Source organism: Dipteris shenzhenensis, chromosome 6, assembly GCF_047967505.1.
Source record: "Dipteris shenzhenensis isolate YYH24624 ecotype China chromosome 6, Dip_SZ_1.0, whole genome shotgun sequence".
In the NCBI taxonomy this organism is placed as follows: domain Eukaryota; kingdom Viridiplantae; phylum Streptophyta; class Polypodiopsida; order Gleicheniales; family Dipteridaceae; genus Dipteris; species Dipteris shenzhenensis.
In genome coordinates, this window is record NC_141601.1 from 35,976,668 (window position 1) to 35,999,646 (window position 22,979).

Consider the following 22,979-nt stretch of genomic DNA (forward strand, 5'->3'; position numbering starts at 1 on the left):
CAAGGCTAATAAAAAGGCTACTAAAATACCACTTTTGTTAAAGTCCTCCCCACCCAAAAAGAAAATGTCCTCAAATTCTGAAGAGTCACTGTAACAGAAATGGAAAACAGTGAAAAGAGTAAATGGGATGGGATCATATCCGTGTATCAACATTGCTGCTCAAAGACTCCCCAAATTCTGTGTCAACTGAGCAGATGCGAGTCCACTATAGATGAGGGCTGCCAAGAGGATTCATTATCTGCTCAAGGATGTTGGGTGTTAGTCCCTGCTATGCATGATGGAATTTATGGTTTTCAACCTTATGAGTGACTATCATGAGATTGAAACTGCACTATGTTGTGTTTTTAGAGGATGAGTTTGGGCATGTTCATGGATTCATCTAGATATATGTACTTGGGTTCATATAACTCAGCCAACTGCATCGCTTCCTTAAGAGAACTGGGCCTTTGAGCTGCCACCTTTGATGCAATACTAGGATGGAGTTTGAGCATTCTGCTCCTGTCATCAATGTTATGGATGAATAGAGCAAGTTTCCAAAACTCTTTAATTTGTCCTGATCCTTGCTGAGTCAAATCATACCATCTGCAAATATACTGATCCGTGGCAATTATCACACCATCCTGTTGCAAATGGCTCCTCCATGAGTGGGCATAATCCTCAAGATGAAACACAGCCAATATTATTTTACTCTGATCCCGGCTAGGATATAATAAAAAATAGTTCCAATTTACTGATCCATTCTTCCAATTCACTGGTTGAACCTGTCTCCCCTTTGAACTTGGAAAGGGTAATCTTATCCTTAACCTCACTGCCCTGCAGTAATCCCCCTTTGGTTTCTGAGGGTCTCTGGAATGTGAGAACTGACTTGAGGTCAGCAGGGAGACTCTTGTATTCATTAAATCTCTGGTCTAAGGCTTCAGTTTCAGGGCTTGGACTTTTCTGAGCTGTCCCTTGTGGAAGGTCCTTTGCTTTGGATGCAACCCCATCATACCTATGGTAAGCTCTTCTAGCTGATGCCATAAACCCTTCAGCCTTGGTCACATGCTCAAATTCTTTATCAGAATCTTGACTTATTTCAAGGGTAGCCTCCATAGATCTCTTTCCCTCTTGGATTTGGCTCCTTTTGACCCTCTATTCATGGTTGAAGATAAATTCTGCAATCTCTGGTCCAGTCTTTGGTTGTTCATCTTGATTTCATTCGTCAATATCTGCAGCATAGGGGCCATACAGCTTTTTATAACCTGCTCCTGACTGTGAGACATTTGCACACGAGGAGAGGTTTCCAAGATCCCCTTTGTATCATCATGAGCATGATTGAAATCAGCTCCTTCACCCTGATCACCATCAATGTGGCCAATGTCAAGAATGGCCATTCCTCCAGACCTTATGGCATCACCCCCAGGTTCAGTATCAGTGTTAGGATCAGGATCACCCACAGGATGCATGCTGCCTTGACTTCCAGTCCTCTTGTTAGGCATTTTAATGTCCCAAACCACTGAAAATGTAATGAGAAGGGGCAATGACAGTGTGTAGTGTACAGATACACTATTTTGGGTGTCAAATAACAGTATGCAGAATATAATGCCAAATTTAATGCCAATGCTAGCACTAGATTTACCGCTGATGTGCCAGATTCACAGTTTGCCCTAATTGTGAGTTTTGGGGCTCAATCACCAATGATTGCTGCAATTTAGGGATAGCCAGAGTAGAATACCCAGTAAAACTGAAAAGCCCCAAATCAGATGATCTGTAAGCAGAAAAAACCTTAGATTGTACCTGCTGAAACAAATTTCGAGGCAATTTTAAGAGTAAATGAACTCCGATCAATGTGAAACTTGGTACAAGAGTGTAATCAGCTCAGGTAGTTCCATATATGCAGGAAAAACATGAAAGCCCCAAATTTTAGGGAAACTATAACTGCTGATGTTCATAAAAGCTTCTGCTGGAACCAATTTCGAGGTAGAAATTAGGGCAAATGACCTCAGATCCCAATAAAACTTCGTACAGGCCTTGGGGTAGCTGGGACAAAATTATATATGCAAAAAATCCAGATTTGGTACAGCAAAACCCTAATTCGCAGCAGAATCAATAAAACTGGCAGTGCTCATACAACTTGAGTGATGCTGACTCATACCATGAAATTTCCAGAAATTTCTTGAGGACTTTTGATCTGCTGATCAAACTGAGCACAATGATGTAAGAAGACCTAGTCTAGGGCTGCCACGTGTATATCTGCAAATCTAGACACCTGGCCGCGACAGTTTTTTACAGGTAGATAGGCCCATGGCTCAAGATTATGTGCTCCAAGTTTTAAAGTAAACTGATGTGATTTCCCAATAAAGTGCTCTGATACCACTCTAACAATGCTGCTACTAACTAGAGCTAATTCTCAGCCTATTTATCTCAAATGACAGCTCCAGGCTAGCCTAATCACCTTTAGAATAGCTTGGGAAAGGAAATAGGCTAGATCCATTCCTTACAATCAGAAATTTCACTTGCTGGAATGTACATTGCAGAAAGTACAATGCTGAAGGAAGCATAGAAGTATGTTTTAGAACTTTGAAAGGGAGGTTGAGAAAGTAAGTCAGGGGCTGGACCTACAACAGGTCTTGTGAGGGGCTGCACAAGGACAGAGAATGGTTAATTCCATCTTAGAATTCAGCTTGAGCTTAGAAGCCCTGGTAGGACAGCCTGGACAGCCTGGAAAATGAATCGCAATTTTCCGGCACAGCCTGGACAGCCCAGAAAAGAAATCGCAATTTCCCCTGCCCTGCCTGAACAGCCTGGAAACTCCTGAAAAGAAATCGCAATCCTTGAAACAGTCCAGAAATACCTGGAAACAGCACCAGAACAGGATGCAGTCACCTGCCACAGCCCGGAAGACCTGGAAACTGGATCACAATTTGCAGCAGACACCCCTGGCAGAAATCACAATTTGCTACAGGCCCTGGATCTGGTGCGCTTTCCTCTGGCAGGTCCTGGATGTGCTGGTACAGGCCCTGACTGGTGACATTTTCCTCTGGCAGGCTCCTGAAGCTCCTGGGAATCTGCGATTTTTGCTCTAGCAGCTCCTGACAGGCTCTGGCAGGTCACAACTGATGATCTGGCTCCTTCTGAAACGGATTTGGCCAACTGAACCCAAAATAAGAGCACTGGGCCCCTTTTGTAGTCCTGTGCTAAAAATAGCAAATTTTAATTGCACCACTCTTTTGGCCCCCCTGTTGCACACTTTGGCCCTAGGAATTAATTGCTTAGTAACTGGGCGCACACTCACTATTTCCAAGGGTCCACTAGGAATTTTAACTCCCCAAGTCCCGTCCCATGGCCGGACCCTTGCGCCCCAGATGCTCAAGGCAATCACGTGCAAATTACGGGAGTCGCAAATCAAAAGTCCCATAATTTCACGTCCTCGTGACAGACCCCTCCCTTGAAAGAAGGCAAATGTCCTCGATTGCTTGCAAACCAAAACAAAAAGAAAGAGTAGCTATGGAAAAATCAAAAGCAAATGAAATAACCAAAGCTGAAATAGAAAAATAACCAAATAACCAAATCTGAAAGACAGCCAACAAGGCCATCAACAGATCAACTAAGTCTGAAATGGGAGCGACCCAACAGACCAAACAAACCTGAAAGGACAGCGTACCAATGCCGCCAATAGGTGAATCAACAATGAATATGTCTCTGTAGAGCCTAGATAACAAATATATAATACATTGCACATAAGATGCATCAAAACGAAGCGGCTAGCACACCAATCATAGAGGCCGTCACGGCGAAGATATTGTCGGCAACCAGTACCTCGGGTGAAACAAAATGCAACACAAAGTGTCCTCTAAGACACATGAGCGGGTCTGTACAACAAGAATGGAAGCACTCACTCCCCCCTTGTGCATCAGGTAATGCTACAGACACCCGGCGCTCTATTGAACCTGAATGAGTACCACGCAAAGTGGGCTCCAACTGGAAAGCCTCAAGATAAAGCTGCAACACCTGAGGAGTATCTGCCAACTCGTCCTCCTCCATCCACTTTGCATGCAATGATGAATAGTTACAAAACTTCACCAAATAGCGTTAGACAACTTTACCTTTTACCTTTCTTTTCCTATGTGCTAGGATGTGCTTGGGTACAAGGATCTCATCTAAGTCTTCCACCTCTGGCTGAATCTCCGAAGGCAAATCCTCAGGCACATCACCTTGAAAAGGCGTAAGGAGACTCACATGGAAAGCATTGTGAATCTTCCAATGATCAGGTAACTGTAAGCGAAATGCTACATCATTAATCTTCTGGGTTACCTTGAAAGGCCCATAGTACCTCATACTTAGCTTAGGGAATAGCCGAGTACGACCCTGTGTACTTTTCACCCTCGCTTTCTGAAAGCGCAGCAAGACATAATCACCTTCCTTGATGACAACGTCACGCCTGTGCTTGCCTGCTGCCTTTTTCATCTTCTCCTAAGACTTCTGCAAAACTTGCTTCACCTTCTGATAAGCTATGTCCAAGCTTTCCACATACTTATCAGCCTCAAAAATCTTATCTTTTGTCTGCAAGATGGGTGGAATCTTATGTCGGCCTTCCACTATCTCAAATGGAGACTTACCATGATACTTGAAGATATTCTGCATGAACAACTTCGTCATATGATCTGCCCCAATCTTCTTCCGTACAAGAATGAAGTGTGCTTGCTTACTGAAGCGATCAATGATCGTCCATATTCCATCATTACCTGTAGGCATCCTCAGCAAATCAAAAATAAAATCCATGGCTATGCTCTCCCATGGTCCATTGGGTATGGGCAAAGGACGTAATAGTCTAAGAGTCTTCTTGCGATCATACTTCGCCTTCTGACAAGTTAGGCATGTGCAGACATACTCATCAACATCACGACGCAATGTAGGCCAATAAAAGAAATGTTCCACCGCCTTAACTGTAGCATCAATACCTCGATGTCTTGCATACGGTGGAGCATAACATTCCCTCATGACCTTTTGCCTTAGCTACTTAGTTACACATAACCTGCCATGCATCATCATAAACCCATCCTTAAGCACATAATGCTCGTGCTGTTGTCCATTAATAAGCTGGTCATAGATTTCAGCAAATTGCTCATCTTCCACATAGAAATCCTTCATTTCTTCCAACTCATTGTGATAAGCAACGGTCACAGCTGAAACTTGTGGCTTCCTGGACAAGGCATTTGCAACCACATTCTTCTTGCCCTTAACATGAACAATCTGAAAATGAAACATGGACAAGAAGTTTGCCCACGTCGTGCTTCTTGGAGAGCTTAGACTGCGTCAAGAAGTAGCGCAAAGACTGATGATCCGTCTATACTGTAAAATCAGCTCCCAATAAATGCTTCCGAGTGGATAAAGCATTAAGGACAGTCAGCATCTCCTTCTCATAAATCTGTAAATGCAACTCAGCTGGCTGTAGAATGCAACTCTCATAAGTGATAGGATACCCATCCTGTGTGAGAACAGCTCCAATACCATTTTTACTGCAAGCATCCGCATGCACATGAAAAGACTTCCTCAAGTCTGGTAAAATCAGCATCGGATATGTTGTAAGCTTGTGCTTCAACTCCTCGAAAGAGTCGTTCTCCGCTTGTGCCTATCGGAAAGGTCTCTCCTTCTTGGAAAGCGCATGCATAGGGACTGCAATTTCTACAAAGTGACGGATAAAACGATGGTAGTAGGAACACAAACCCAAGAAACTACGAACCTCGTGCAAATTCTTTGGTTGTGGCCAACTCCGTATTGCTTCAACTTTAGCTGGATCCATACGAATCCCATCCTTAGAAACAATATGTCCCACAAAATGAATCTCAGCCATGAAAAACTCACTCTTGTTGGGGTTTATGAGCAACCTCTGCTTCCTGAGCTCAGCGAACACAATCGCGAGATGCACCCGATGCTCGCTTCTCATCTTTTGAAAATACAATCATGTCATCAAAGAAAGTACCCACAAAGGCTCTGTGGTCTCGAAAGATCCTGTCCATCATACAATTGAAGGTGGCAGGAGCATTAGTGAGTCCGAAAGGCATAACCAAAAACTCATACGACCCAAAAGAAGTACTGAACGCCGTCTTATGGACATCCTCTGGACGTATGCGAACTTGATGGTACCCACTCTTCAAATCAATGCGGCTGAAAACAGCTCCCCCCTTCAACCTATCCAGGATGTCATCGATTCTTGGTATAGGGAAGCGATTCTTAATGGTGATTTTATTTAGGGCACGGTAATCAATACACATACACCAAGAACCATCCTTCTTTTGAACCAACAGAACTAGAGAACAATAAGGCAATGAACTTGGCTGAATCAGCCCCTTTTCCCAAAGTTCATTTACCTGACTCATGATCTCCTCTTGTTGCACTAACTCTGTAAGGTGGTCTATTGGGTGGACTACTGCCAGGTATGATGTCAATCCCATGGTCCTCTAGCCTTTTGGGTGGAAGCTCACTTGACAACTCATTAGAAAAACAATCTGAAAATTCAGTTAGAAAAACAGCCCTTTGCTTTTCTAAACGGGAAACAGTTTGTTCTTCATTTACAGGGGGTATCTCTCGAGCAAAAACCATGTATGCAGAAATAAATGGCAGAAGCCGTTACAACTGGGACAGACTCCCCTTTTAATTTCGTGTCAATTACATGGGTCTTCCCCTTATGCAAAACTGTAATTTTTCTCTTCTTGGCTTCAATCACGGCATCCCAACGATGCATCCATGGCATACCCAACAAAATGTCGCAACCTGCAAGTGGCATAATGTAAAAATCTTCGCTGTCCACAAAAGACTGGATGTGTACACGCAACTTCCCTATAGTAGGTGTGACAGGAGTAGTGAACTCCGGGTTAGCCATGCCAGCTTCACAACTCGGTCCCATCTCCTCAGCTCGAATGCCTAATCTCGTTGCCATCTCGGGAGAAATAAAATTGGCCTTTGCCCGTGGATCAAAGAAAATAAGGGCTGTTTGATCCCGAATCTTACCTCAAGCTCTGCATAACTCAGTTTTCTCACCTTGGGGCTGCTCACTGATCACATCAGGCATCAACCCAGCCACGATCTTCTGTTTCTTCCCCTTCTGATTACCTTTGCTTGCCTCAGCCTGTTAGAAACTCACTGTGCCCACCTGTGAGCCCCCGATTTGAGGGGACAAGGGGTAGTGAGAGGTAGGAGGGCTGGGGAGGGAGAGAGACTCAGGCCGTCATCATAGGCAACCAGCACACGGGCTGGTTGCAGCCTGCAACAGCAGGTAAAACAGGGTTTTAGGCCTCACATGGAGGCTCCTGCAGCAGCGCAGACTGGCTGCACAGGGCACCCTTATATAGGGGCCTGTGGCAGGCCAAGTTAGCCCAACCAGGGCCACCGTCCAGGGCCAACCCTGGTCGGTTTTCTAGGGTCCATGTGGTCGGCCACTAGACAGGGTACCGACCCTGCTGGTCGGTCAACTCAAGGGGCCTAGGCAGTGCCTATAAAAGGCCCACTCCTCCATTCATTCCAGCATCCAGTGCAAGACTGAAAGCCCCTCTCCAAGGCTGTGTTCAGCACTCAGATCTGGAGCAGTTTGTGAGAGAGAGAGTTCATCAATATTCTCCAGCACTTTGCTGTGTTTTGTACTGCTCCCTTGGAGCGATTTTTTTTCTGCCCACCATCCCATGGATGAATATACTCTCTCTCTTCGTCCATATTTATTTCTGAGTGAGGGTTTGTTGCATCTGTGATCATCTATCTGAGTTGAGTGTGTGTAAGAGTTTGAGAGATCTTGGGTGGAGGTTTGAGTGATTCATTCTCTCTTGATTGGCTTCTCCTCTTTCCACTGTGGGCAATCCCGAGATATATGACCTGGTTCTTTGCATTTGAGACACTTCTTTTCCTCAAAGAGAGTTCTCTGCTCCTCTTTACTCAAATACTCGGATGCCTTTTTATTATTTTGTCGCCTCCTTGCAACAAACGCAGCCTTCTGATGATTGGCCGCCTTCTCTATTTTGGAAAATCGGAAGCCTGTTTTCTTATTTGTGTCATCTTTCTTAGCTTCTTGCTTTTGTCCACCTTTGAACCCTGAAGTCTTCCCCTGCATCAAAGCATAAGCCGTGCTAGCATTCTCGATAAGCTGAGACATATTAGAAACTTGGGTCTTCGTGCAATAGTTTCTCAACTCCTTAGGCAGTCCGCAACAATATTTCTCAACCTGCTCAGTGAAAGGAACAAACCGGTAGGAGCTAACTGGCAACAAAGCTGCCCAAAACTTGTTGTTATACTCCTCTAAATTGTGGCAATTAATGGAATTCAGCTCATGCCAAGCAGTCATAATGTCAACTTCAAAAGTCGTGGTAAGCTACGCGGCTGAAAACACTTGCTTGAAACCTACCCATGTGTTTGGTGCAGTGTTTTGCATGAGCATAGTGGTCCACCACTGAAGTGCATTCCCCTTTAGAAAACTAGCAGCCTGGCGTATCTTAGATGACTCGGTGAAATTCCCTACTGTATAAGCTGCATCGAACTGCTACAAAAAGGTCAAGGCCTTGAGTTTGTCCTGCACCCCACTGAATGTCTCAAATTTCACGGCTGCACCTGCCTCCTTAAAGTCCTTCAACTTCCCTTGAGGTGCCAAATTGTCATAAACAGGAGCCTGGGCAAATAGGACAGCAGCACTCACTGTATCCCCCACACTACCAGCATTAGGAAAAGCTGTACCATTCAGACCAGCACCCGAATTTTGCATATTTCCCAAAGCAAGGTTACCTGTTGCTGCGTTAGGCTTACCTATTTGCATCCCTGGGGCTGCTCCAACATTTGCATACATCATGTTTTGTCCCGTGGGCTGTAAATTAGGCTGAAGCGCAACTGTTTGACTAGCAGGCATACCCGAAAATTGGGCTTGAGGGATGACCATAGCCTGAAACATTGACCCACCACCAAAATAGCTTGGCTGAACTGGCTTTGCCAAAACTCCTTGCTGTTTGGAAACCATGGACTGAAAATTATGACCTTGAGACGGTCCCAGAACTGTGTTGGACTGGTATTGATCATAAGGGATCTGAGAGGGCTGACTTGAAAAGTGACATGGGGTCGCTTGTTAGCTCAACATCCCTATCCCCATCATCAGGCTTCCTTTTGTTCGGCTGCACATCTGAGTTCATCATCTTTTGGAAGCGAGGATCTTGTGTGAACGGCATGAAAGCACTCACAAAGCTCTGCATCTGTGCCTTAAATAGCTCCATATCCTCCGCATCCGTCCGATCATCTTGATGCTCTGCAACATGCTGGGTCTCTTCTCTTGCACCCTGGTCCCCTCCAAGAGACTGAGACATCTGCTGCTCCTCAGTAAGGCTCACGGATCTCTCCTTGTGTGACATATTTACTGAATAGTATGCTGTCTTCTTCCTTGGACTTGCACCAAGCCAACCACAGGATCCCCTCTTGAAGAAGTTAGGTGGACCCCGGCAATGGAACCACTGAAACCAGCCTCAACAATGTAAAGGGTGGTAGGATCCACGCAAATACAGCCTATACAGTAAATAGACAAGCAAATTCGCAACACACCACAAATCACAGGGGAGCTAGAGCGCTTCTACTAAAAAACAAAGACACCTATTGGCCCCAAACACTGGTGCCCCTTGTGGTATTTAATTAACATTCATTTGAAGCCAAGAGGCTGATTACAAAGTTCTCTCTGGGAAGCTGCTCCACAGGCAAACCGACGCCCTCAGACTTCTCATCCAGCCCACCCTGCAATTCCATGCTCAACTTCAAATGGTGAATGGCATCCAATCCCTAGGCAATCGTGTATCCTCAGCCAACCAAAGCATGCAACAGAGACCCAAATAGCATCCACTGTCTGAACCACTTTTGCAATCGCACATCCAAGTGCCCAACCAGCCAACACGGCTGAACAACAACAAGACAAAGCCCTCAATAGCTGAACTCTGGTGCAATCAAACAACCAAACACTTCCCAGTGGGTTGCCACAGTCTATAACCTCCCTGGCCATTGCCCAACAGCATAAATCAACCCTTCTTCGTGAGGAAAGAAACCCAAACACAATAACTATCCAGCAACCAACCTGGGAACGGCAAAAGCAGGCACAACTCTTCTTGTGCCTGGAATCCACAGAAGAAAGGTCACCCTTGTCAGAAAACCCAAGATCCTACGGAGATAAGCTGATTCTGCTTTGGCACAGCCCCAACAACAGCCTAGAAGCGAACACCCACACCTGGAAAGTTGCCAAGGTCAGTTAGCACAGCCCGGAAGCCACGAGAATCAAATCGCAATCTTCCTAGACAGCTTGAAAAATGAATCGCAATTTTCCGGCACAGCCTGGACAGCCCAGAAAAGAAATTGCAATTTCCCCTGCCTTGCTTGAACAGCCTGGAAACTCCTGAAAAGAAATCGCAATCCTTGAAACAGTGGACAAATACCTGAAAACAACACCAGAACAGGACGCAGTCACCTGCCGCAGGCTCTGGCAGGTCACAATTGATGATCTGGCTCCCTTTGAAATGGATTTGGCCAACTGAACCCAAAATAAGAGCACTGGGCCCCTTTTGTAGTCATGTGCTAAAAATAGCAGTTTTTGCACCACTCTTTTGGCCCCCTTGTTGCACACTTTGGCCCTAGGAATTGATTGCTTGGGCACACATTCACTATTTCCAAGGGTCCACTAGGAATTGTAATTCCCCAAGTCCCGCCCCATGGTGGGACCCTCGCACCCTAGAGGCTCAAGGCAATCACATGCAAATTATGGGAGTCACAAATCAAAAGTCCCATAATTTCACGTCCTCGTGACGATAGCCATGAGTATATTGTCCCACCCCCAATCCTTTCTATGCCTCTCTATCTCTCCCTCTCTCTATTCTCAAGTGAATTTTTACAAATTTACAAAGGGGACATGCTTGACGTATTAAAAATTTTTACCATATAGTGCATGTCTCGGTACTTGTGTTGTACATATGATACCTGACGTATGTTACCACCTTGATTATGGTTGTGGTGATGAGAGCTACGTTGTGACATGAAAAACTATGGTTGGGTTTTGGGACCTTGGCCTAGAATCACAAAGAGTTGGATCCCTTGATATTGCATATGTGAGGAAGCAGCTATAATCTCAAAATACCACTCATCATGTAACATGCAACGGTTAATGGTTATGTAATCCAGAGACCTTTAAACCTTATTGCAAGACATCTTTGCATATGCACCATAGAGAGGGGGGAGAGAGATATAAGGGTTAGAGATATAGAGTCAATAGCTGAATGGTTCTTGTACCTAGTGAAACTTGGAGAACTTGAAATACAAAAGAGACTCTTCTAGAGTGCACGGAATGCAACTCTGAAGAGGACAACTATGAACACATGGAGGTGACCCGTAGACTTGAGGAACAGCCCTATGGCCTTAATATTGCCCACACTGATGTTCTAGACCACTCTGCGAGGCTAATGAGGCTAGTGCTATGCATGGGCATGCAGGGTTATTGCGTGATGAGAGAGATGAACTGCGAGATGAGGAGATGGAGCTGAGAAACTAAGAGAAGAACTGAGAGATGAGAGCTGTTGAAACAAATGCTCAAACCAATTCTGAACTGTAGTGCTGCATGGAACCCTGCTTGGATGGCGATCTTGGTATGGCTGGTTTGTGCTGCTGCTGTACGGCCGATTTGGAGTAGAAGGGAGCTTGGCACAAGGTGAGAGCAAGGGCTGAAGGTGGAATGAAGTGGGCAAGGGCTCCTTATATAGCCTCCCAAACTAGCCGATTGGCCAGCCAAATAGGCCGATTAGCAGGCCGATTGGTTGCCTGAGGTCGGCTGGCTGGTAGGGCAAGCAGTAGCCAGCCCTACTGGCTGACTTGGGGACGGGCTGAGGCTGCATATAAAAGGCGCCTTTCGAGCCCTCTACTAGTCAATAGGCCAACCTTTTAAGGCCCCTTTGGGGCTCTTGTACTAGGCTATGACCTAGTCCTAGCTAACCCTAGAAGGAAACACTAACCGACTAAGTTCCCTATGTACTAGTACTGTCCTTGGATTAGGGCTTGCAACGGGGTCATGGCATACGACAAAATCACCTATAAAGGGATCTACTAGGCACTTCACGATGATGCCAGTGTATCACAATGCAGCCAAGTGCAGGGGTGCATGTGACATTCCCTCCTCCTAAACTTGGTGATAATTGCTCGGCTTCTACCAAAACTTATGGAAACTCTTGGAAAAAGCTTCATCTAACCATACTGCCTCTTGGGTCCCTCGATCTCGGAACTTGGTGTAGAACTCTCAAATGCGTCGTCTTGACTCATGATTCCACGAGTCTGTTTTGGTTCTATAATTTCTGCGTCGTTGATCACTGAAGTATGGCTTCAACCACGATACGTGAAAGACATTGTGCATAGTCCAACTATCTGGCAGCCGCAACTTCATGGGGATGTTGTTGATCTTCATAATGATAGGAAAGGGTTCAAAGCTTCTAGAGGATAGCTTGGGGCATCGCTTGCCCACCTGCTTCAAGCTTCGCTTGATAATTTGTAAATAAACCGATTCTCCTTCCTTAAATGTGACATCTCAATGAGACCTATTGGCATGGTGTGTGTATGTTGCTTGTGCTTTGGCTAGATGGTCTTTGACTGATTTTGTAATCTCTGCCATGGTTTTTGTTGTCTTATTGGCTTCGAGAGGTGGAGAAATCATCTTGGTAAGGAGTGGTGAAAACTTCTTGCTAAAAGCTTCTTCGTATCGTGTGCGGCTAATATCAATGAATAAGTGTCATTAAGAATGGCATGTATTAAATGAAGATAATGCTCCTACTTCGGTGGTGTATGATGACAATATGTCTTGAGCACGTTGAATGCTAGCTGGCTGTAGATTAGTCTGTCTGTGGATGAAATGCATTGGACATCTGTAGCTTGGTGCATGAGTTATCAAACATGGCCCTCCAGAAATGCGAGGTGAACTTCGAATCCCTATCTGATGTAATGGTTTGCGGCAGCTGTCCAATGGGATACTAATGCCGGATAAACGAGCGTGCTATGTCTTTTGCGTTGGTTGTCTGCTTGGAAGGTACATGCATGCAATACTTACTAAAGCGATTAATAATAGCTAAGCACTATATGTTGGCGCGTAGCTATTGATGGAGATGGCCCCATGAAATCCATGGTTATGTCATGGAAAGGACTTTCTAGAATAGGCAATGGCATAACTAAACCAGCCGCATTCTTGTGGGAAACCTTGACTTTTTGGTAGATCTAACAACTTTGCAAATAGTTGTAAGCATCCTTCCGCATCTTGGGCTAGCTTTCCAACTTCTCCAATGTATCATTAATGCCTTGATGGCCACCTGTGAGGGAGTCGTGGACATCATAGAAAAGCACCCGTTGTTTGTCTTTAAGTGCACATATTCTGCGCTTGTAGAAAAGCCACCCATCTTGAATGGAATAATGGTCGGGAACGAGAGTGGTGAAAGACGTTGATAGTATGAAGGCACAGTATGGGGATTTAGCAGAGTTTAGCATTTGGTTCTACAATGGCCCCCTTAATTGTCTCGATGGAGGTTGTCCTACTGAGAGCACCAGCGATGGAGCTATTCTTAATCATACTCCCAAGTTGAAATATTAGATTGCTGATCACTTCACTTTGAGCTTGACATAGTTTGAAGCCATTTCAGAGCTTGGTGATCTGTCTTCAGCGTGAAAGTCCGTCTAGAGAGGCTTCCAGTCCTATAGTGAAAGTCCGTCTAGAGAGGAATGGCTTGCTTGGATAACTCCGAGCAACTCTTTGTCATACATGGAATAATTTTTCTCAGCGATCATATGGTGAAGGAATCTCGTTGCCAATCTGGAACACGTGAATGCTAACGGAACCAATGGATCCCTAATATCACGTTGCACCTGAACAAATGTGTAATGATGAAGTCCCGTCTTTTGAATTGAGAAAGAAAAATGAGTGGCCTTATGCGTGATTTGTGTGAATTCTTCAAGCATGAGCCCATCATGGCAAGCTAATGAGTTACCAGAGTGTACCCCATCTTCTTGGCTAATTGTGGGGAGATAGCATCTGTAGAGCTTCCCATATTGAATAGGACAATAAATTGCGGGCCCCTTAGTTGTGCCATACGCTCTGATAAGAGCCTTCGTTTGTTCTTCGAGGTGGCCCTTCCTCTTACCTTCAAAGACCAATCCTATGAACTGCTTCAGCTTGTTGTCTTCTGACACACCCAATTGCTGTGCCGGTGTGATGACCGTGCTACTATAGACAACACATGCAAGCTGTTGTGGGAAAGAAGAGAACTCATCTTCCAAGTTAAGTTTATACTAGGGTGGCAAAAAATGAGCTAAGGTTGGACACACACGTATGCCAAATGAAATTTGTGACATGCATGGTAGGGTTAGTATGGCTATTGGCCCAAAAGCCGCCGCCACGTAACTGCCTCATGGTGAGCTGAGGTTGTTCGTCCTGAATTCGTACTAATGGAAAATGAGCAACATACTAATGAATAAGCTGCACGATAGCTGAGTGGTCCCTCACAGTTCGGAGTGGACCAGGTGAGGGATGTAACCTTAGCTGATGTAGAGGCTGGTGTGGCTGTGGCAACTGACTCTCTCATGCTAGCTTGTGTAGTGGCCAACATCATCCCTTTTATTCTTGGGATAGATTGTTCTGAGATGGGAGCATGGAGTGGCTACTTACATGCAAAAAATCCACAAACACGTTGATGAGTAGGATAGACTTTCCATATGCTCAAAAGTAGCATCAATTTATATTAGTCATTTGTCATTTTCTCAGACAAATGAATGTGCCACCAAAGCCAAAGGGGTGTGTTGCGAATTGTGCACTGATGCAGTCTTAAAGAGTATAAAATACTTTATGGCCTGAGTATTGTGAGTCCTATGATGCGGTCATGGGTGCTTAGTTTGAGAAGAAACCTAAGCTTTGTGTTGATACTGGTTAATGGAGGTTGGTTATGGTTTTTTCTCTACTTGTCTCCTAGTCTATTATATGTTTGTCTGAAAATGCATTTTAGCATTTTTTGTTTTTATTTAACTTTGTAGTAGGTTCCATGCTGGTTTAAAGGACCTATGGTGTCTTTTTCTTGTCTATGAGTGGCTATGCTTGAAGGCTCTAAATCTTCTACCTGCTTGTACAGGCAATATAGTGAATATCTTGCAAACTTATCGGGGTATCTTCTTACTTTTTTTGAACGGACGCAACCGCTTCAAGATGTGGACAAGATATTTGCCAAGGTTAGAATCTCTTGCTTTGGGGAATGAAATTGAATATTTAAAGACATAGAACAACTTTAAGTTACGTGTTGTAGCATCAAATAAATAGTATCATATGCAGGTTGAGGCAGATTTTGAAGATCGGTGGGAAGCTGGGATTGTGCAAGGTTGGGAGGATAAGGGTATGGAATTTGGTCAATCTGATGGTGCTGAACTGATGATTGACATGGATGATTATGAATCAGTAGATGAACTCATCGAACTCGGGCCTGAGAAGCTTAAGCAGGTGAGTCTACCTCGCTAACTTTCTCTCACTTTACCCTAGTCCCTATTCTTGGAAAACCTACCTACCTATGTTCTCACTTGACTAATTGTTTTTGTGTTATTGTGGAAGCACTGCTCTGCTTAATTTAAAGCTTCATATAGGAAGATCATTCCTAGTATTTTTTCTCAAAAGAAATCAGACAATGGCCATGCGGCAAATTTTTTGGCTTGGCTGCTACTTTATGGAGATCTTTGTAAAGATGGTTTTTGTTGCAGCTCTTTTTTTTAATAGAATTAGATCCATTCTCGAAAAACAAAAACGTTAAGACAGTCTCAATAGATAGTGACATTTGTTAGAGAATATAAGTCTGAATCACTCAAACCTTGGTACAAGGAACTCTTTCCAAGCACTTTAGAATGCTCTCACTAATGAAAGCCTCACTTAAGAGAATAGACAGCAGAGAGAAGAGAAGAAGAGAGACTTTATTTGTCACCAAGCTGTAAATACTCCAAAGTCAATCTCCCATCGAAATCCCTGCATGATCACAAGAACTGCGCCAGAGGCGTCAATGGCCATGTTATCACTTGGCTTCCAGCTTCATTGCACCCAAACAACTTGTCTGGCCTTACGTCAACATAATAGCTGGCTCTCCATCAGTTGCAGTTCCTCATCGGCTAGCTTAGTATAACAAAGATCGATGCATGTACTCCTCAGAAGCATTGATTGCTTCATTCAAAGCTTTCAAGCTGCTGGCACTCGTTTTGCTCCCATCAGCAGCAACTTCTTTGATCGAGATTGTCGTAGAGGACAATCCTTGCCATTCTCTGATACCAATGCAATCTTTAGGAAACCTCATAGATATCTCCTTCTCATTGTCTTTCATTTACAGCAAACACTCTCTCTCATTCACTCTCACACACAGCACTAGGGCCCAAGACAAATTGTCGGGCTGGACCACCCCAAAGGTTTTTATTACTTGAGAGAAGAAATCAGTAGTACAAGAGTTCGGCATAGAGCTGTGTTACAAAAATTTCCAAAACGTGAATATTTTACAAGAGCTCAAGGCTCATTCATTTGGCAACATGCCACTTGTCAAAATAACTAACTAAAAACTAGTTACATGCCACAAAGGACAAAGCTCTAGGATCTTCATAGCCCTTGGTCACATGGACGCCTTCTAGCTGAGCGTAGAGCTCAAAAGAGCTTAGGTTCTCAATCCCGCTTGATACCTGCGATAATAAACTAAAGCGCACAACCATGGCACCCATCAAAGCTTATCACTTTGCATGCAAATAATGATCTGTGGACTAATCCTAGTCACTGCGGGCATCCCCACCAAGCAAACATGTGCACAAAACATAGAACAAATTCCTTGGTCGACCGAGGTCAACCCTCTTGGTCGTAATTAAGGGGCTTGACCATCAGTCAAAGCCTCTTAATTATGCCCAAGTCTCTCCCCAACCGAGGTTGCTGCATCTTGGTTAACAAAGTTAACCCTCTTGGTGTAAGCCAAGTCTCATTGACCGAAGTCAACACTCTCTGACCGAAGTCAGCGCCTTGGTTCTTTGGGTAACCGTGGTTAACCATCTTAGCAGAAGCGAAATCTCCCTATTCGTACGGTGAACTTGGAATTTCCACTAGTCTTTGTTCAGCCTGCTTAGCACAAGAACCTTTAGGCCAAGTTGATTTGGTCATCACGTGTGTCAATGATAGAGATAGAAAGACGGAGCACACAGAGGTTTCGATTGGCGATGGTCCAGCCGATCACTGCATATGTACTCCGAATGGACGTCTCTATTGTGGTGACAACACATGGTGCTTCCATGCACAGCGTTCTCTGTAGGTGGGTGTTTGAAGATGGCGATGACGTTGCGACCTGTCCACCTAGGCGTTGACAAAGCAAATGATGTGCTAGATCACACGTGGCACATGCTAACGTGGCGCACTGACGTGGCACTCCATGCAGAGCTGACGTGGCACTGATGTGGCTACACGTGTGATGATGTGGCAGATGCAGTGCTGACACGTGGCAAGTAGGGCAGCAACGACGTGGCAGACATGTGGCACATGCTGACATGGCAGATTTGCTGACATGCCTGACCAGGGAGGGGGGTAATCTAATCTAATCCTGGGTAGTGAGTTGGTTAGAGGTCCAGTTAGTCTGGCTCAACCAAACCAGTCTGGTTAGTGTAACCAGCCCAGTTACTCTGGTTACAGGCCTAGTCACAGACTAACCAGTTTGTTCATCTAACCAGACCAGAGCCAGTTGGTCTGGTTAGTATAACCAGCCGGTTACTCATCCAATAACTGTTAAAAAAAAAGGTTGTAGAGACAGTTTACGCCGTTAGTTTGCACTTATGTCAGAAAATCAGCAGAAAACAGAGAAAATCAGAGATTTGCAGGGAAATAATGAAATGTAGGCCTTTGTGCTCAGAGAAGAGGAATTAGATGCATTTTGAGTGCATTTTGCAACGCCAGAAAGGGATAACACAGAAATTGATGCTCTTTGACTTTACAGCTCTTGTAAGAGTTGGGGCTAAGTTGTGAGTGCGTTATACCTCTTGTTGAGGTATTTTCTCCTTGAAAGCAAAGGTTGAGTGCATCAGTTGCATACACAGTGTGCAAATCTCAGATAAGTTGCAGTGATGGCTTCACAATAGTATGCCCAATCATCCCACGAGGGAATGGCAGAGACTGACCAGGTTCAGCAGGTAGAGGGTATGCAGACAAATAAATAGAATGCCTACAAAGAGCTGATTACTCAGCTGGCAGAGGCAAGAAGAAGAAGAAGTCTAGCAAGAGAGTAAAGACTAAAGAGTTCAAAAATGGTGGGAGATTTGCCACATATAATGGCCAATATGGTCAAGCCGAGAAGGCAATGCAATTAATAAGGCAATTTGATGCTGCCTTTAGTTTGGAAAATTTCAGTGAGTCTTCGAAACTTCGTATGGTTGGTTTGCATTTGACTGGTCCAACCAGTGTATGGTGGATAGCCCAAACTGCTAATTATACACCTCCCAAGAAATGGAAGGGCTTCAAGAAAGCCTTTTATAAACAGCTCATTCCCAAGGAGTTTCGGGACCATGCCCTCCTTGGTTGGGAAAGTATGCATATGGGTGCACAAGATACAGTTGAGTCTTATAATCAGAAGTTTTGGGACTCATATTTGGAGGTTTCACCTTTCAAGAAAGTCTCAGACAAGACTCAACTCAGGAAGTATCGGGCAGGACTCACTTCAAAGATATTTGCAAGTAAATGCTGCAGATGCGGCAAAGAGGGGCATGTGGCTGCCTTGTGCCCAGAAAAGCTTCAACTCCGAAGGGATAAGAGGCAGAGAAGCCATGAGGACTGCATAAACCAATGGCGGGAGTGTTGGAAAGGTCACCTCCCCATTTGTAAGCCCCCATATGAGGAGAACGTGGGGGAGGGAGACCTAGGGCAGGATGTGCCCAAGAGAACAGAAAGAGAGGGGGCTGCCACACGGGCAGCACCTCACATCAAAGAGACCAGCATGGCTGCAACGGACGGAACGTATGGAAGGAGCAGATGGCGGGGACAGCAAGTCCTGAATCTAACCTGGCAGGAGGTCAGTCAAGAGCAGCAGACATGGCGGGGGATTGCACAGATAAAGGCGCCTATGTGGAGGGCATCTGTGTGCAGATGGACAGCTTGCAACTGAGCCTACAAGTGGCACAACCATGGAAGGGAGCAGCAGCTCCTGGGTTGGCCATTTGCCGAGGCTGGTGGGTCTGGTTGGAGCTAGCAAATCAGGCCTGGAGATGGGCTGGCCCAGGGGGCTGAATCCTGCAATAAATGGAGGGCTTTATGCCCTGGAACAAAGGCTGGAAAAGGGCCTAGAAAAGGCCCTTATATAGGGCCCTGGTTGGGCTGGTAGGGGCAGCCAACCAGGTTGGTTTTTTAGGGCAGAGAAAGTCGACCAGGAAGGGGTCTACCAGTTGGTTTTTGCATATAAAAGGAGAGGCCTTGGGCCTCATAATTCATTCAACAGATCAGCCATCAGAGGAGCAGCTATACTCACACCCTCAGGTCTACATCCAGGTGGCAGAGGAAACTAGGAGTTGCTGAGACAGAGTTCATCTAGGGCTGGACCTTGGCTGTCTTCTAGGGTAGCAAGGTGTTTGGATCTGGGTAGAAAGTCTACAGAAGCTCGAGGTGGAGCACATAGGCGCGAGTCTAGAGATACTTGACAGATAGGAGAAGGACCTTGTGGTAAGATAAGAGAACCACACCATTGGTGGGACTTTGGATCTATATCTTTTGTATTGTGTCCATTGCTTTGGACGGAAATATATTATTTTGGTGTCTTCTATTTTTGGTTGGTTCATTGTCTATTGATGAGTCTGCACATCTATCCTATGCACATAAGTTTAAGAAGTTTGTGATTCCACACCCCACACACACTGTGTGAGATCCTTAGCTATTCTATTAGTCTTCCTCTGTGGGTACCCTTTGTTGGTCGATTTCTAAAATGGTATCAGAGCCCAAGTAAGAGGCTCACAGGTGTGGGAGCCTGAAGGCAAGGACCTTGCTGAGGATGACAATGATTCAGAAGCTCTTGGGAATTGACTTCCACGACTGGAGGACAATGCCCTTGTGAGAAGGAGGGTGACTCAGGTTCAGTTAGATGCGTTTAGAGTTTTGGTCTACGGAAGGTTGAGTTTGTTAGACTTTGCTGTGTGGTTTAGCAGCATAGATGTCGATCTTAGAAGCCTCTTCAGCCCTTGCTCTCCTTTCCTTCTCTCCCCAAGTTTGGAGAGTCTGGGAAACTGGATGGTCAAATTACCCGATTTGGAAGGTAAAGATCCGGAGTCATTTAGTGGCTTGGAAGTTGTGAAAATTGACAACAGTAGTGGGGCGAAGCCGGAGGATATGGTGGACAAACACGGGAAGATACTCATGGCTGTAGATGGAGAGGAGCTCGAAGCTTGGGAAGACAGAGGTGCCCATGCCCTAGCATTGATCATAGAGACTATGTTGGACTCTGTGCTTTCTCACATTCAGATGGTCGAGACGTCAGTAGAGGCGTCGGTCATTCTGAAGGATCTGTACAAGACAGACAACACATTCCAGATCTTGCTTCTTCAGCATCAGCTCTACAACCTTGATATGGGATGAAGGAGATTCGGTACATGACCACTTGATGAAGGTCAAGGTGGTGAGGGATTCACTGGCATCTGTCATCCTACTTCAACATGTATCCACTTGCTCGGTACTATTTCTTTTTGTTTTTCAATAGTATGCTTATTAAGAAATGAAATGTTTTCCTTCTGTTCAGTTACGGACAATGGGGACTAGGTCTAGCATTTGAGGGTGGACCCCCTTGCTTGGGGTTATGGGCATTAGTGACCCACAAGAGTGATGGCCTCTCTTTGAGAGGGACATCTAGAAACCACACTCCACCCCTGAGTACCCAAACATGGGACCAATCAAATGCACAGATTGCATACCAACCTAGGAACCATTCAAGAGAATGTTCCCTGAGCTTTGGGTGTGGGCCTGGCAGCTTGCCAAGAGTAATGGAGATACAAGATAAGACGACAAACAGATGAGCTCAGTATGGCTCAATTATGACCTTAGAGTACGTCAATAGATAGTCTAAGCTGTTAGGAACCCGTGGGTGCGATCAGAATTAAATTCTGACAACTTTGAAATTTTAGGGTTTTTGGGAGTGACGTGGCAGCTGACACGTGGCAGACTGCCACATGGAATCTGAGCTGGCAGGTCAGTCCATCTGTCCCACACATGTGGCAGCATGCATGGCAAGTGGCAGGGCATGCAGGCCAAGTGTTTGGCCCCAAATCTGGTAGATTTGGGGCAGGTTGTGGGCTGTCCTCTTTGGGACTGCAGCCCACCAAAAATCTGGGACAAGTGTCCACCTTCCACTCTAGGCCTAGAGGGGGGGGGCTGAGCCTATAAAAGAAGGCCTCTCCCCTTCATTCCACACATGAAAATTTAGTCACTTTTCTTCTCCCTCCTTTTGGATGATGCAGCAAAACCTCTCCAGCTCCTTGGGTGCAGCCAGCTTCTCCCCAGGCCATTCTCTCACCTCAGCAGCACTTCTCTCTCTACAACAGCACATTCTCTCTCTACAGTTCCAGCCCCTCCTCTCCAGAAATCTGCCCCCTCTCAGCTCTTCTGGAACAGCAGCAGCATCCTCTCTCCTTCATCTAGCCTGGAGCAGCCACAGCCCCTTTTTCTCTCCTGCTGCAGTCTTTCTCTCTCTACTGCAGAATTTCTCTCTCTACTGTTCCAGCCCATTTCCCTTGTAGAAATCTGCCTTTCTGTGCACCTCTGGAACAGCAGCAGCTCCTCTCTTACATCTCCTCCCTTGGGATCAGCATTGGCACTCTCTCACTACAGCTATCACTCCATAAAAGCTTTCTCTCTCTAGCCTACAGGCTGTTTTTCTAAGCTGTTCTCATTCCATCCCCATTTCCACACTCTCCTCACCCAAGGTAGCTTCAGAGGCATCAAGGACTTCATCTACAAAAGGGTCAAGTCACGAAGGGAGCCTGTATTGTCAAGTTTATCTCATTTACAGCACTATTTCATGTTGTTTCCACTATCTGTCTAGAAACTAGTGCTTGTCTCTAATGTTGGATGTAAGTGGTGATTGTTGGAGGCTTCTTCCTTGTGGATTGGGCAAGCCAAGAGCTGAAACTTGAGCTTGGAGTCCTCCTTTTTGTTGTCTACCTTGTACATATGCTCTTGAGTCTTGTATCTAGGTCCTAGGTTTTCACTGAGTTCATCAGTTTGGAAGGTGCATTGCACCTTGGTCTTGTATCTCCATTTTCAAGAATAAAGTGACCCTGGATAAGGGGGGGGGGCCTGTCTTGGCCCCTCAATCATATTGCATTCTCCAATGATGTCACTTTGTGTTTAAGCTGTATAAGTCTTAATTCCAGCTTAATTGCAAACTCTTAAGTTCAAGTATATGTGTTTGGCAACTCGCAATCATCTCATTCAAATGCCTCTGCAAAATCCGTTGTTTGAATTGATAGAAAGCACCGAGTAGTTTACATTGGTATCAGAGCTTAGGCAGTGGTCCTGTACTCTGTGCTTTCTCTTGTTGAGTCTCTCCTTCATTGAGTCATCTTGTCATCATGGCAGCCAATGGACCTAACCCTCCTCCTAACTTGCATGAGTTGAGTGCTCTCTTGGCAAACATTGCTCAACAGGTTTAATTGCTGGAAAGCAGCCAAGCAGAAACTCATGACATAAGGGCCCAATCCCAAGGAAGAGGCCGTGCGGACAACACCAACTCCAACAAGGAGGGAAGATCATCCTCTTCTTCCCCTCCTCGAGGTAGACGGCGTCATCGGAGTCCATCTCCTTCGAGACGTCCACAGAGACGAAGGTATGCAAAGCATAAGGTACCTCTTGGAGATAAGCTCTTCAAGTTTACCAAGTACAAGGGAGAGGACAAGCCCGAGGTCTTGCTGGCTTGGATCCGAGACCTCGAGTATTTCTTTGAGGGGGACGAGTACGA

The 22,979-nt window shown here is 45.3% G+C and overlaps 1 protein-coding gene across 1 annotated transcript in view; it reads left to right on the forward strand.

The window, feature by feature from the left end:
• Positions 1–22,979, forward strand: part of ATO (splicing factor-like protein) — a 71,473-nt gene that overhangs the window by 11,560 nt on the left and 36,934 nt on the right. The window contains exons 5-6 of the mRNA XM_087375865.1: positions 15,129–15,225; positions 15,326–15,490. Of these exons, the coding sequence (XP_087231991.1) occupies positions 15,129–15,225; positions 15,326–15,490 (262 nt within the window). The remainder of the gene's footprint in view (positions 1–15,128; positions 15,226–15,325; positions 15,491–22,979) is intronic.